At 44.2% G+C, this 13,312-nt stretch overlaps 3 protein-coding genes across 3 annotated transcripts; 2 read left to right on the top strand and 1 right to left on the bottom strand.

Moving 5' to 3' along the window:
• Nucleotides 1–275: 275 nt before the first annotated feature.
• Nucleotides 276–5,850, top strand: nim1kb (NIM1 serine/threonine protein kinase). The gene is made up of 5 exons (XM_062555258.1): nucleotides 276–399; nucleotides 1,741–2,182; nucleotides 2,465–2,916; nucleotides 4,340–4,608; nucleotides 4,751–5,850. Exons 3-5 carry the CDS (start codon nucleotides 2,637–2,639, stop codon nucleotides 5,501–5,503), a joined length of 1,302 nt encoding a protein of 433 aa, XP_062411242.1. The 5' UTR covers nucleotides 276–399; nucleotides 1,741–2,182; nucleotides 2,465–2,636; the 3' UTR covers nucleotides 5,504–5,850.
• Nucleotides 5,851–6,586: 736 nt separating this feature from the next.
• On the bottom strand, nucleotides 6,587–7,923 carry gadd45gb.1 (growth arrest and DNA-damage-inducible, gamma b, tandem duplicate 1). The gene is made up of 3 exons (XM_062554353.1): nucleotides 7,730–7,923; nucleotides 7,405–7,612; nucleotides 6,587–7,291 (listed from the first exon to the last, which is right to left on the bottom strand). The coding sequence occupies exons 1-3, from the start codon at nucleotides 7,870–7,872 to the stop codon at nucleotides 7,178–7,180; spliced, it is 465 nt and encodes a 154-aa protein (XP_062410337.1). The 5' UTR covers nucleotides 7,873–7,923; the 3' UTR covers nucleotides 6,587–7,177.
• Nucleotides 7,924–10,866: 2,943 nt separating this feature from the next.
• On the top strand, nucleotides 10,867–11,959 carry LOC134100964 (growth arrest and DNA damage-inducible protein GADD45 gamma-like). Its single transcript, XM_062554475.1, has 3 exons — nucleotides 10,867–10,964; nucleotides 11,085–11,289; nucleotides 11,407–11,959. Exons 1-3 carry the CDS (start codon nucleotides 10,867–10,869, stop codon nucleotides 11,518–11,520), a joined length of 417 nt encoding a protein of 138 aa, XP_062410459.1. The 3' UTR covers nucleotides 11,521–11,959.
• Nucleotides 11,960–13,312: the final 1,353 nt, after the last annotated feature.

The following is a 13,312-nucleotide window of genomic DNA, read 5'->3' as shown; positions in this document are numbered from 1 at the left end:
TTTTTTCTGGTTGCATGATGTTATTACTGTATGAAGTTAATGGAGACAGGCTATGGATATTTTCTGAGCATTTTATGATTTTGTTTATTTATTGTGATTTTTGCTTGTGCTGGTTAAGTCAGTTCGATGTGAATGATGAGTTTTCAATTTATCCTGTTTTTAAATTATTCCTGCATTAAAAATCTTTCGGATTCTACACAGTAGGTTGTGTCCAGTTCTGGACACCTGCACAGGATTGTCCAAGCAGGTGACCAGCAGGAGTACACAGACAAGCATGGCTTCATGGGTTCAGCACACATGTAAAGATCGCGACTAGGCGCCATGCAAAGCTCTTAATCTCATCACCGCAGAAGCCACACACTCTTGTAGACCCATCTCAACCCCTCGCTACAACATGGGGTAAGACTACCCATAGGGGGGAGCTCTCCCTCTGGCCCAAAACAAAGTCGTGGAAATCCATATCATAAATCAATAATCTCTTACACATATGTTCACGGTCTGGATTATTCTCAAAGGGAAAGTAAACATTCTCATGAGAGGATATCTCATTTGACCCCCCTTAAACATGTAATAATTTGGTTATTGAGTATACATTATGGTGTATATATTGGTGTATAATTGTATTATTATTATTATTATTAGGTATATGGTAGCACTTCATTTGACCTGATGCAAAATGGCTATTGGTGTCAATATTATATCGTATTATATATATTATATTAACATGGAAATCAAAAATGTGTGTTTTTTTTTTAAATTATTAACATAATTAACAGAGCTCATTGACAAAATACTGTGGTGCTGTGACATCTAGGGAACAAACTTGTGGTACAGCAGTAATAGGATGCCGTGTTCTCCCAGTGTAATTAGGCCAAGTACCCTTAAATCCATCTAAAGGGAACTCTGGCACGGAATAGCCCTGTCCTCGCAGATACTGGAATCCAGTCAACTAGTACTAGGAAATCTGTGAATGACCGACCCCTCACACTTGACTTTTTCACTGGTTGGTGGAACTGACTTTCCGTTGTATTTGTAAGTTCATTTCAGTTATGGGATTTGCAAAGATGCGAGTCAGCCAGACGTGTTCCCTGTGTGAAAAGCCCTTGCAAAAGATTTTACAATTTATATTTTGTCAAGAACAGATGCACTTATCACGCTTACAGCAGTTCTTCTCAATTCTGTGTACTGATGACTACTTTAGTTTGATATTTAAAGGAGTCAAAGTGAAAACCCTGTCTTACTGGGAGATATTGATGAACGGGCGGTACTGGTGAAAGAAGTGCCTTGTCATTCCTGCATTAATGTGGTGTGCACCTCCTCCCGCTTACCTGAATCTAGGAATGTGCCAAGGGATTCCTCACATGGGGAACACACCTGAATGAGAACACCTATCGCAGGGGTGAGAGCAGTGCAAGCCTTTGGGAGCTTAGCTATGATGGCTTGAACATTGGTGTGTTAGGCCTGCCGTTAATCTTGTTTAGACTACAGTAAAGCTGTTGCATAATGTCTGAACATACACTGACGCATCATAGGTCAACGTAGTTGAAGGTCCACAGGGATTCTTGGGATGTACGCCAAGTTTGTCAAACAATCAGATAGAGAATGGAAGCACTTATGGCAATATGTTGGCAGTTTTGGCTTATTTAAAAGGAGGCTATTATATACCAGTAAACAAGAAGACACTGTCCAGTCTGCTTTGCTGTAGCCTATGCTTTTTTCACCTTTTTTTCTTGTCCGAAGGAACCATCAACTGAACAAGGATTAAGGTAGACCTAAATTAAACCAGGAGATTAAGAAACATGACACCATCCTAATCCAGGCTGTACATGCTCAGAGAACCATTGCACAGAAGACAGAACGATGAAGAGAGGACGGCTGCATCCCGGAAGACTCCTCTAGAAGCGAGAAGAAGTACAAACAAAAGTGCCTGGATTCCCTGGATCAAAGCAACACGCAGTACGGCATTTCACATCCCTGAAGAGGTGTAAGGAGAACTCTTTCCTGTGAAGAACGTTTTGTGAAACTTTTGAATTACTAGAATGCCGTTGGATTTTGGACAGTGAACACTGAATCTGAGACTTGTTAGTGGGATTTGAAGCCTTGGATTGCCTTGGAGATGCCTTTGATTATGAGAGAGAAGCTAAAACGCCTGTTATTCCACTGACAGCTGGGCCACAAAAGGGTAAGAAATTCATCTTGATGCTAGACAGTTATGAACCAGCAAGTACTAGTGAACTGTGCTATTTTAAATCAATGATGGCAGTATGATGACCACCTAAAGACATATTGTCCATTTCACACTATACTTGCAAGACATGCTAAATATTTCTAAAAAGTTTGATTTGATAACATGCATGAGTGATAGTGAGAATGTATCAATGAGAGATCACTTACAATAGATACGTTACACATCCTTGCATGAGCAGCTGCAACATGTCTTGAAATGTTTATTTTTTACTTGTAGGAGCCAAGCATATCTTTGGACATAAACGTCTGTTTGGAAATACAGTCAAATTCATCTGCAGATTATGGATTCACACAGCACCGCTGGCAGCAGATGAGGACCTGTTGTTTTGCTCCCAGCTGCCGTTAGTTGTTGTGTCCCTGCTGCTCCTCTGTAAGCCCAGAGCACAGCCATGCCTGTGGGCACCAATCAGGTGGTCCTGAGCGGGCCAGTTCCTCGCCACAGCCTCTGGAGCCTGTCCGAGTCCGAATGCGTGGAGGACGAGGTGGAGGAAGGGGGTCTGAAGAAGCATCTGACACCCCTGGAGCGCCTGACCATGAACATGTGCCATGACGAGAAGACCATTAAGGAGGTGCTGGTAGGCCGCCGGGTGGGCTTCTACCAGGTCCGTGGACAGATTGGCTACGGAAGCTTCTCCAAGGTCAAGCTGGCCTTCCATGCACTCACAAAAGGTAAGAAAGTGACCTATGCATCCAAAACAATGATTTTACGAATTAGCTTGTCTACTTGGCTGAAGAGTGTGGCCAATAAGAATCAGCTGTTTAGTGAATGGTTGGAACACACCATTAGCCTGGCTACCACCAGACTAAGCTCAATATTTTAAGATTGGACATAGTCTGGGGAGTCTGCACTGTATTTTTACTGCGCAAGAGGCATGATCAGTGGGCATAATTCAAATGACTCTGTACGCATTTGGATTGTCCAACGATCTGGGTGCGCCTGGTGGATAAGCAAGTTGGTTTCAGCAAAAGTGGACAGGAAGCAGGAGAGATACTGTAAATGTGCAGGTTTCCTGCCTGAGCAGAGGGGCGAGAGATCCAATCACCGGCAGATCAGATTGAGTTTACCCAGTTTAACAAATCATTGGGACATCTGATTGGAATCTCTACTTTCTGAAGCCGGGTTTCTGATCTTTACCTGGAACAGTTTACATTAAAGGTGATCTAAGTGATGTCACATTCTTTAGACTGAAAAGTTTTTTGTACACTTAACATCAGATCTGCCAAAAACATCAGATCAAACATCTGATAGCTGCCTGTGCCCTGAATGTCACTGTAAAAATGGTCTCTGGAGACAGCCCAGAGGCTCCAAAAACGACAACAAAAATAACCTGGGCCATAAAAACCCTATTAAAGTGTTACCGCAAATCATTTACAAGATGCCCATTTTAATTGCATAGGGAGAGAGTAGCGAGCTACCTCTCTGTTTTGTTTGTACATCAGCAGAAGTGATGCTACCCAGCATCGCTTAGAGTGCCTGTAAATGAGAGAGCGTTGTGGAGATCTGGAACACCACACTTTTGTTACAGACAAGACAACAATGGTTCTGACCATCTTTTTGGTTCTGACCACCGTCATTTTATTGACACACACACACACACACACACACACACACACACACACACACACACACACACACACACACAATGTGTAAGGCAATGTGTAAGGCCATGTGTTTAGCTTAGTCACTTAGGATACTTAGGACACAGGATATTCTTATCATGCACACTGAATAAAACAGTTTGTAGATAAATAGTCTATTGATAAATTGTCTGCCAATGTGATTGTGCCACTTTGGCTCTATTGGAAACATGGCTGATTACCATGCGCCAGTTTGGCTTGTTTGGGAGCATTGCTGACGACTATGAGGATTAAAAGAGAGCACGCAATTGAAAGGTACAGAGGTCTGGCCAAAGCAACTAAACAGTGTGCTCTCTGCCCTGCCAAGTACAGAGAAAGAAGGCCTTTGGCAGGCACTGACTGGAAGGAAAGCAGCCAAGCCTGGCACAGCTAAGACTGTCCCCTAAAAATGAGATGAGATAGAGTATAGCCCCACACTTCACTGACCTCAACCCGTTTGCATTCTTTTCTTCAGACAAGGTTGCCATCAAGGTTCTGGACAAGACCCGTCTGGATGGGCAGTCCCAGCGCATGCTGTCCAGGGAGATCTCAAGCATGGAGGCCCTGCAGCACCCGAACGTGGTGCGCCTGTACGAGGTGGTGGAGACACCCAGCCGGATGTACATGGTGCTGGAGTATGCTGGGGGCGGCGACCTTCACACCAGGATCACCTCGGAGGGGAGGCTGTCAGATGGCGTCAGCAAGCTAGTCTTTGCCCAGATCCTGTCTGCCATCAAACACATGGTTAGTGGCCATCCCTGTCCACACTTGGCAGTGTCCACACTTGGCACTAGGCACTGGTGTGCACTATTTTAGGGATATGTACCTGTGCTATGAAGGGAATTCGTCTTTATTTTAGTGTTAATACTTCCTTTTCTGTTTCCAGCATGAAAATAATGTGATTCATCGCGATCTGAAGGCTGAGAACGTGCTGTTCACCTGCGATGGCTGTATCAAGGTGGCCGACCTCGGATTCAGCACCAAGGTCAAGCACCGGAGCGACCTCTTGGACACTTTTTGCGGCTCGCCCCCGTACGCGGCCCCCGAGCTCTTCCGCGACGACAACTACGTCGGGCCGCTCGTGGACATCTGGGCCATGGGGGTGCTGCTGTACTTCATGGTGACGGGCACCATGCCCTTCCGGGCGGACACGGTCAGCAAACTGCGGCGCGTCATCGTGGAGGGCACCTACTCCATCCCCACCTGGGTGTCGGCGCCGTGCCAGCGGCTGGTCCGGGGCATCCTGCGCCAGGAGCCCGCCGAGCGCTTCGCCCTGGACCAAATGCTGGGCTGCGAGTGGCTGCTGCCGGTGGAGATGTGCCGCCCGCCACCGCCGGTGAAGCTCAACCCCACCTACCTGATCGACGCCGAGCCGGACAGCCTGCTGGAGGAGGAGGAGGAGGTCAAGACGCGCCTGGAGGAGCTGGGCATCACCATGGAGCACATCAACAACAACCAGGGCAAAGGGAGCCGCTGCGCCATCACCGGGGTCTACCGCATCCTGCTCCACCGCGCCCAGATCAATCGCGGAGTAGAGGGCCTGCCGGTCATCGAGGGGGTGGTGAAAGACCCTAAAAGGGACAGTCTCCGTGCCTATAGGGGCCTACGGCACACATCAAAGTTTTGTGTCATTGCATGATAGGACTACACAGATATTTGCCTGAAATAGACGCACAACTATTATGGATTTTATGGATGGCCACATTGCACACTGTGTTGACGCACAGAGTTTATTTCTTTGAATAATGAATGTAAGTGCACACACCAAAAAATATGGGACACCCCCTTTGAAAATAAACATGCAACATTTCTTGCATCAAATACTGCAGCATAATGCATGCTAAATATCATGTAAAGTAATAGTTATATTACTTTCTCGTAATAGTATGTTAAAATATATTTATTTTATAGGCAAATAATTTGCTGCCGTAATTTCTTATATAAAGATGTAAGAGTCAGAAAAGAAGGAAATCATAATGCATGGGCCGCCTATTGCCAATGGACAATTAATGCAGTTATTTTGTATTTTTGCAAATAAAAACTTTCTTTTAAAAAATCCTATGTCTTTGCAACGTATACTAACTTTATTATTGCAATTTGCAAAACTGTCTGTGTAGCCATGCTTCCAAGAAAATCTATGGCTCAGGGGTAAACAAAGCAGCAGCTGACAGTGCACCATATGACAGCTACCCCTACCCGCGCCCCCTAGAGCCCCCCGACACCTCCCATCTGCAGACCGTGGCAGATGGAGTGGCGTCGCTACGCAGACATCTGCTGGCCTTTACAATAGCTCCCTTGTGTGGGCCTCCCGATATGACGGTGCAGAGGTCTGCCATTGTATTCACGCCATACACCTGCAGATCAGCGAGGCAGCTGACAGCCTTTGCCGCCTGCTATGCAAATTTGGTGCTGCATTAAAACTTTCCCCGCCCCCTTCTTTTTTTTTTTTTTTTTTTTTGCGCTGCTCCGTCCCCAAACATTTACTATTTTCTCCGCTGGAGCCTGACAAGTGTTCATGGTTGTAAACTACTCTTTCTGTGTGTGTGTGTGTGTGTGTGTGTGTGTGTGTGTGTGTGTGTGTGTGTGTGTGTGTGTGTGTGTGTGTGTGTGTGTTGACAGTGAAATAGAGAGAAAGAGTTTGTGTGTGAGAGAGTGTGTAGTAAACTTTTTAATGCAACATTATGGCAAGAGACACATGACAGACACAACGGAAAATTTAGTTCATTTAGTTTATTAATATTTCAAATGAAAAACAATTAGTAGAGTTTCAAAATACATAAATGTTTCGTTACAAATTCTAAAGTGAAACCTTTAGAGATTTAAGACAATTCTGGAAAGTGAGAAACATTCTTGCAGAGCACAGAGAAGTATCCTCTGACTCTGCCAAGCTGATTTTTAAAAATGAGCGAGATGATAAGTCCATTTTTAAAAATGCATGCTTCATTCGACGACCACTTCGTCCACTGCGTGTACAAACGCATGCGATATTTGCTCTGTGGCAAGGCCACAGCCGCAAAACTCGCTTCTCCTTTCTCTCCAAACCTCATCCGCACAAAGAATGAGGGCCATTGTGTCGCTCTCGTGGCATGCCTGCCCCTGGTTCACATAAAGAACCTGGGTCAGCTTGGCATGGACGGTACGAGGCACGACGATAACCGCGAGGGCCACTCGGGCATAACCTCGCGGTGCCTGGACTGATATCCTCCTCAGGAGTATCCAGGGATGCAGGAAAATTTGCATCATCCTGTTAAGTAGGACGATTATTCCTTCAGGTTAAACAGCATCTCGATCAGAGAAGAGTATAGGCCACAGTTCAACGCTCAGGCAGAGTGATCTCTGGGACCCAGTCGTTGATGCCGCGGCTCTCTTCGCAGAACAGGTGCAGCTTGTCGAGGGCTGGATCCTCCCAAGAACCTTCAGCAGGGTTCTGTTGATAGAAAACACAGACACATTAGTGACTATTCCACAATACATTCAGATATATTTTGGCTCAAACTGCTTCAGAAGGTAGGCTGTGTTTGTTAAGGCCCATGTACATACCGTGATGAGGACGCAGTGGGCATCATCAAGTTGTTCAGATTTGTCGCCAACAATCTCAGCAAGGCGTTGCATGTCACTGACTCTAACGATGCTGATATCGTTGTCGAAACAGAAAGCCTGGATGAGAGTGAAATGAATCTGAAGAGCGATGTCACACTCGAACTCCTCATCAGTGGCCAGCACGCAGAAAGACACGCTGTCAGGATCACTGTAAAAGCAAGAAGAGCAAAGTTAGTCATTTGGTCAAATGCACAGATCCAGTATGTGTTCAACAGTACTTTGACTTTAGTTTAGCTGAATGTATCATGTTGTAGGCTATACTTACATGTTCATCACTTTAGCAGATTCGTAGACGCCGATGGTTAGGCAGTCATTGGTTTTGGCAGTCTCTAGCACTTCTTCCAATGCTTTGCCGGTGCACTGGGCTCTCTCGACGGGCTTCTGGACGATAACTTCCTCAAGAGTCATGATGGCAATTGTAATTCCACAAGTAGCGTTTGTGAGAAGGAGTAGATGAGATTTCCTGAGATCGGAGTGAAGATGGACTGGGCTGTGCGCACTATATATACTATGAGGCTCGTGGGTCCGGTGAATAGCCTCTCCTCTGATTGGCTGACCTGAATAGTGCATTGGTATGCTAATGTTATTGTCGCACTTCGGCTCGTGGCAGATTGATGAGGGTCGTAATGCCATATATTTTCTTTGCCAACTTTGCATATTCGAAACAAAAATATAATTCTGCAAGAAAACAGTATCAACTTTATAGCGACATCTCTTAACATCAGTAAAGTGTTTGTGAAGTCAAACTACCAAAAAGAAGAATGGATTAACGTTGATATTCAAAGTCTGTTGAAACTATATGCTTTGTTTATGTTGAAACTCTATGCCCTGCTTATGGTATATGTGAATAATACATTCATTCAGTGATATTTTCTGCCGTGTTCATGCACATGTGCAAATATGCAAACAATCGCTGTGCAATGGTCGCCCTATAAGTAACATTTATAAAGATTTAAAAGTGAAAGGTACAACTATAACATGAAGCAAAAATATGGTGAAAGTGAGTGTGCATTTTAAAAAAAAAAGTCCCCCCTTCGTAGGGGACAGGTGGAGTGTGGCCATCTGTGGAGGCAGGCTGAAACGACCCTATTGTGAGTTCAGAAACTTCTATTATTGTGGGGCCCATACAAATGCAAATGAGAAGCGCGTGCCATGACGCCCTGCCGCACAATCTGCGCTGCAAGCCACCGACCACGTGACCACCAGCAGACCTTCTAAAAATCTGTGTTACTGGCCTATTTTATTAATGGTCGACGTTTGGTGTATTTATGTGATTAGGCCTGCAAGTTGCATGAGAGTAAATTGCGCATCCTGCACAAAACTGGCGATGTTAGCGTTACGCACTTGGAAAAGAGGTGTAGATAATAGTGAGGGCAACTAAAGCGATGTCGAATGCGAGTCCTAAAACATTTCACTACATGCATATGCTTGCCCTTTGTTTTTTAAACGTTATCAACTGTCATGCCAGGTCAATAAGTAGAGTTCTGATAATATATCCGAAATGTTTCAGCATTTTGTAGACTTTTGCAAGCAGTGCTGGGGGTGCACCGATTACAAGTTGACGGTGACTGATTCAGGCTTATTGTTACTGCTGTGAGCCGAGCAGATGGACACGTCTCGCAATGGGCATACCCCCATTCACCCCTCGCGACCCTGCAGCACGCATCGCTATTGTTCACGCGTCTTTACATTCGTTGGCCAGAACAGTCTGTTGTCTCTCAATGGGGTTGATTCTAATTTTGCCCTGTGCAATCTACAAACTTTTAGTTTTCAATCTATAGCAAAAAGTCACTGTTTGTATTAAGTGCTGCATAAGTGTGTTGCATCTTGCATTCTTGAATATCTGGGCATTAAAAAAAGACCTAGGCCTGCATAAAATCACAACCTTGATAAAGTTTTCCAGTGCGTCTTGTTAAAGTAAAAGTTATGTGTAACGCAATATGTGGCGAACTCAGTTAACACTGTTTTGGATATCACAAAACGTTGAATTTCAGATGTATAACTTAGCAGTTATATCAAATACATTATGCTGGAGTGTCATCGAGTTTGCAATGCCCTAAAAACTTATTAACATAGTCAGCCGGCAGAAAGAATGAGACGCGTGCAGTTCGGTGGCCGTGCATTGTTCTGCAGTCACATCTGCAGCTCAGGGGGGCCCCTCGTGCCCTTGCACACCCCAACCTCCCCGTCGCCGGGGCAAGTGACAGGTGTTCCAAAGTACACACCCTCTGACCGTGCGTGCTAGCCCTATATCTTGAAATATCGTTCTAACATTTGCCTTTGAATGGATGCAGATTAGTCTGTTGTGCTGCTGACGTGCTGTGACATTTTAGACTTTTATGAGGAGTGCCGTGTTTTAGGCTATGTCTGCCTCTCCCTTCTCCACAACAATATAAATTCTAATTTTCTATAATACCAATGTATCAACATTACATTCACCTCGAAAAGACATGTAGATACCTACAGATATAGCCTTTTGTCTTACATATTTACTGAATTGCGCACAAATAACTATATTGTTTTGACTAAAAGATAAGCCCGATTGGGCGATCCATTGGACGCTTAACCCGCAGGTGCAGATAATCATCTTGAGTTGGATACAGACAAGTTTGCCTCAGTGACCCCCTACCCAACCCCCAAGGACAGATGGGGCCTGTTGCCATGGAGAAACAGCAAGCGTCTCCAGATGCCACGCGCCGCAAGTCACTCCACTAAATCCACCTATGCAAAGAGAGGCGCGTGTCAGACAACCCCCCATACAGGAATTACCATGACTTTTTTAATTAGGCGTTTCGATCATCAAACCTGCAAAGTTTGTATGTTAGGCTGTACAGCATAAGTCATCCCGCCTCACATTCAAAGTAACAAGTATGTACAATTCAGAAGATCTATAGACACGTTTTAGGTCTATAGTGAAGCTTAGGCTACTTAAAAGACACACCAGAAATAAACTCAACAGTTCAGTTCAACTATAGGCTACACGATCTGGGTAAAATCAGATGTGACTCCCTACACTTCAGACTTTTAGTTCTAAGCGCGAGTAGGCTAAATGTATCACAAATAATGTGTCACATTTCCTGTTATCTTAGAAAGATATCTGATTCCACTCTACAATCTTTTAAATATTCACTTTATTCAATGACTCTCTATTTTGGCAGACGTGTGCTTCAGTTTTGATCTATTCATCAAGATTTCTTTTAGAAGTCTTGATTGTGTGTGCAGGCACGCGTCGGAGAAGGGGGGGATGTATTATCTTCGGACAGCCAATCACAAAGTTCGGTGCAAACGCGTGCCAGTGGCTGACTATAAGTAGTGGCCACGTTCCATGAGGAAGTCAAACTCTTCTCGACACAGTTCGAACTCAACCACTCCACTGTTTTCACTCACTTGCTAAACGTAAAGATGAACACTGGCAAAACTTTGAAGGAGGCTCTCCAGAATGCCCAAGCTGACGGTCGTGTTACCGTTGGAGTCTACGAGTGTGCCAAAATAATGAACGAGTAAGTAACTTTTTTGGGACATAGTTTATTACATTGTTACATTCAAATAATTCAACCACATTTGGTTTTGTTGCATTGTAATGGCACAAACTAATAATGTTCTTCTTTCATTTTCAACAGAGACCCTGACAGTGTGTCTTTCTGTGTGCTGGCAACTGATGCCTTCGAATGTGATATAGCTCTTCAGATTCACTTCACTCTCATCCAAGCCTTCTGCTTTGACAACGACATCAGCATTGTGAGAGTCAATGACATGGAGCGCATCTCTAGGATTGTTGGGGACAAATCTCAACATATGGAGGACGCCCACTGTGTTCTCATCTCGGTACGTTTCAAACCAAGTCAGCCTTCACACAGCTCAACTTTAGTCAAAGTTTTGTGGATTCACAGTGACAAAGTCATTGCTATGGCACTAATGTTTCCTCTCTTTCATTCTTTACAGAACCCTGCTGAAGGTTCTTGGGAGGATCCGGCCCTCGAGAAGCTGCACCTGTTCTGCGAAGAGAGCCGCAGTTTCAACGAGTGGGTCCCAGAGATCACTCTGCCTGAACGTTGAACTGTGGCCTATACTCTTCTCTGATCGAGATGCTGTTTAACCTGAAGGAATACTCGTCCTACTTAACAGGCTAATGCAAATTTTCCTGCATCCCTGGATACTCCTGAGGAGGATCTCAGTCCAGGCACCGCGAGGTTATGCCCGAGTGGCCCTCGCGGTTATCGTCGTGCCTCGTACCGTCCATGCCAAGCTGACCCAGGTTCTTTATGTGAACCAGGGGCAGGCATGCCACGAGAGCGACACAATGGCCCTCATTCTTTGTGCGGATGAGGTTTGGAGAGGAAGGAGAAGCGAGTTTTGCGGCTGTGGCCTTGCCACAGAGCAAATATCGCATGCGTTTGTACACGCAGTGGACGAAGTGGTCGTCGAATGAAGCAGGCTTTTTCTTAAAAAATGGACTTAACATCTCGCTCGTTTTTAAAGATATAAGCACTGCAGAGCCAGGGGAAGACTCTCTGCTCTGCAAGAATGTTTCTCACTTTCCAGAATTGTCATTAATCTCTAAAGGTTTCACTTTAGAATGTGTTAAGATTGCTGCATTATTATTGTTATTATAATGTGTAGCCATTATTTGTATTGTTGTAGAAAAATAGAAAGAAAAAAAAACAAGAAATAAAGCAAATAGAATGAATTTCATCTTGTGAAAAGTTGTGTTTCTGCTGAGTTGGAACAAATGGTTGAGATTTGCAGTTACGAGTTTCACTAAGAAGTGAAAGCTTTACTCAACACAAGTGGCCAAATTACCCTACAACACACTCTTAGCCCTTAGCCGTTAAGTTAGTAGTGACATATATTGCGCTGCTACTTTTTGTGTATCTTTAAGCATCAACACAACCACCTACTACCTTCAGTCCATCTCTGTTGGATAAATATTTTGTCACTCAAGACAGGACAAGCAAATTGAGATGAGATGAGCCTTTATTGTCTCCAAGTGGAGAAATTTGCCTTGGGCAATCAAGAGAGTGAAATTGGGACACATATTAGACAAAAAAGAAACACAAAACATACATTAATACAAAAAACACCAACCAATAATGCAGAGACATAAAGAGATATAAACAAGAAGCTAACTTTACATCCACATACATATAGCCAACCCCCCCCCCCCCCCCATACACACACACACACACACACACATATACTGCCAGTGTTATCAGTCACCAATTCCTTTACCTGAACCATCAGAACCTTGCTTAAGTGGTCAATGGGAACCTGTTATGTAAGTGATTGGGGCAGTGGGATTTGGTGACAATCAACCAACAAAATAGGTTTCACTTTTCACATTACAGTACAGAAATGAACAACACTAAGACTCCACTACCAGGCCATGGTGAATAGTTGAGTTTATGGATAATCCCATGTCAGGCCCATATGTTGTCTCTGAAGAAAAGCCAATTTAACTTCAGTGTAGTCTGATAAGAGCACAACAATGCGTTATACCATACAGAGCTAGAGAGTCATCCTATTTGGTCATCAGAACCTGTTACGCTATGTTTTGTAGATACACGGTTGGTGCCATTCTTTTTGATGAAAACAACAATCAGAAAACTAGACAGACACTCTGCCCATGACAAAGCCATACTCCTTCTACTCAGGTCAGGCAAGTTTCAGTGTTATCTTGAAATGAATGATCATCAGAAAATTGCATATGAAGATTTCAGATGCAAAACCCACTAAACAATGATAAAAAATGATATAACGATGCTGAGTGAATGCTCTCCACACATGGTATCCGTTGATCAAATCATTTTGCTTCAAAACCACTCTATTCCTGCATGGTCTGAAATATCAA

The sequence above is a fragment of the Sardina pilchardus genome, chromosome 14 (genome assembly GCF_963854185.1).
Source record: "Sardina pilchardus chromosome 14, fSarPil1.1, whole genome shotgun sequence".
NCBI classification, from domain to species: domain Eukaryota; kingdom Metazoa; phylum Chordata; class Actinopteri; order Clupeiformes; family Clupeidae; genus Sardina; species Sardina pilchardus.
This window is presented reverse-complemented; position numbering and strand designations above follow the sequence as displayed.

Bases quoted from the DNA above. Each gene is read 5' to 3' on its own strand.
- nim1kb (XM_062555258.1), top strand. From the start codon at position 2,637: ATGCCTGTGGGCACCAATCAGGTGGTCCTGAGCGGGCCAGTTCCTCGC. The intron at 2,917-4,339 runs GTAAGAAAGTGA...TCTTTTCTTCAG, and splicing joins CTTCCATGCACTCACAAAAG to ACAAGGTTGCCATCAAGGTT. The intron at 4,609-4,750 runs GTTAGTGGCCAT...TTCTGTTTCCAG, and splicing joins TGTCTGCCATCAAACACATG to CATGAAAATAATGTGATTCA.
- gadd45gb.1 (XM_062554353.1), bottom strand. From the start codon at position 7,872: ATGACTCTTGAGGAAGTTATCGTCCAGAAGCCCGTCGAGAGAGCCCAG. The intron at 7,613-7,729 runs GTAAGTATAGCC...TTGCTTTTACAG, and splicing joins TCTGCTAAAGTGATGAACAT to TGATCCTGACAGCGTGTCTT. The intron at 7,292-7,404 runs GTATGTACATGG...TTCTATCAACAG, and splicing joins CCCACTGCGTCCTCATCACG to AACCCTGCTGAAGGTTCTTG.
- LOC134100964 (XM_062554475.1), top strand. From the start codon at position 10,867: ATGAACACTGGCAAAACTTTGAAGGAGGCTCTCCAGAATGCCCAAGCT. The intron at 10,965-11,084 runs GTAAGTAACTTT...CATTTTCAACAG, and splicing joins TGTGCCAAAATAATGAACGA to AGACCCTGACAGTGTGTCTT. The intron at 11,290-11,406 runs GTACGTTTCAAA...CATTCTTTACAG, and splicing joins CCCACTGTGTTCTCATCTCG to AACCCTGCTGAAGGTTCTTG.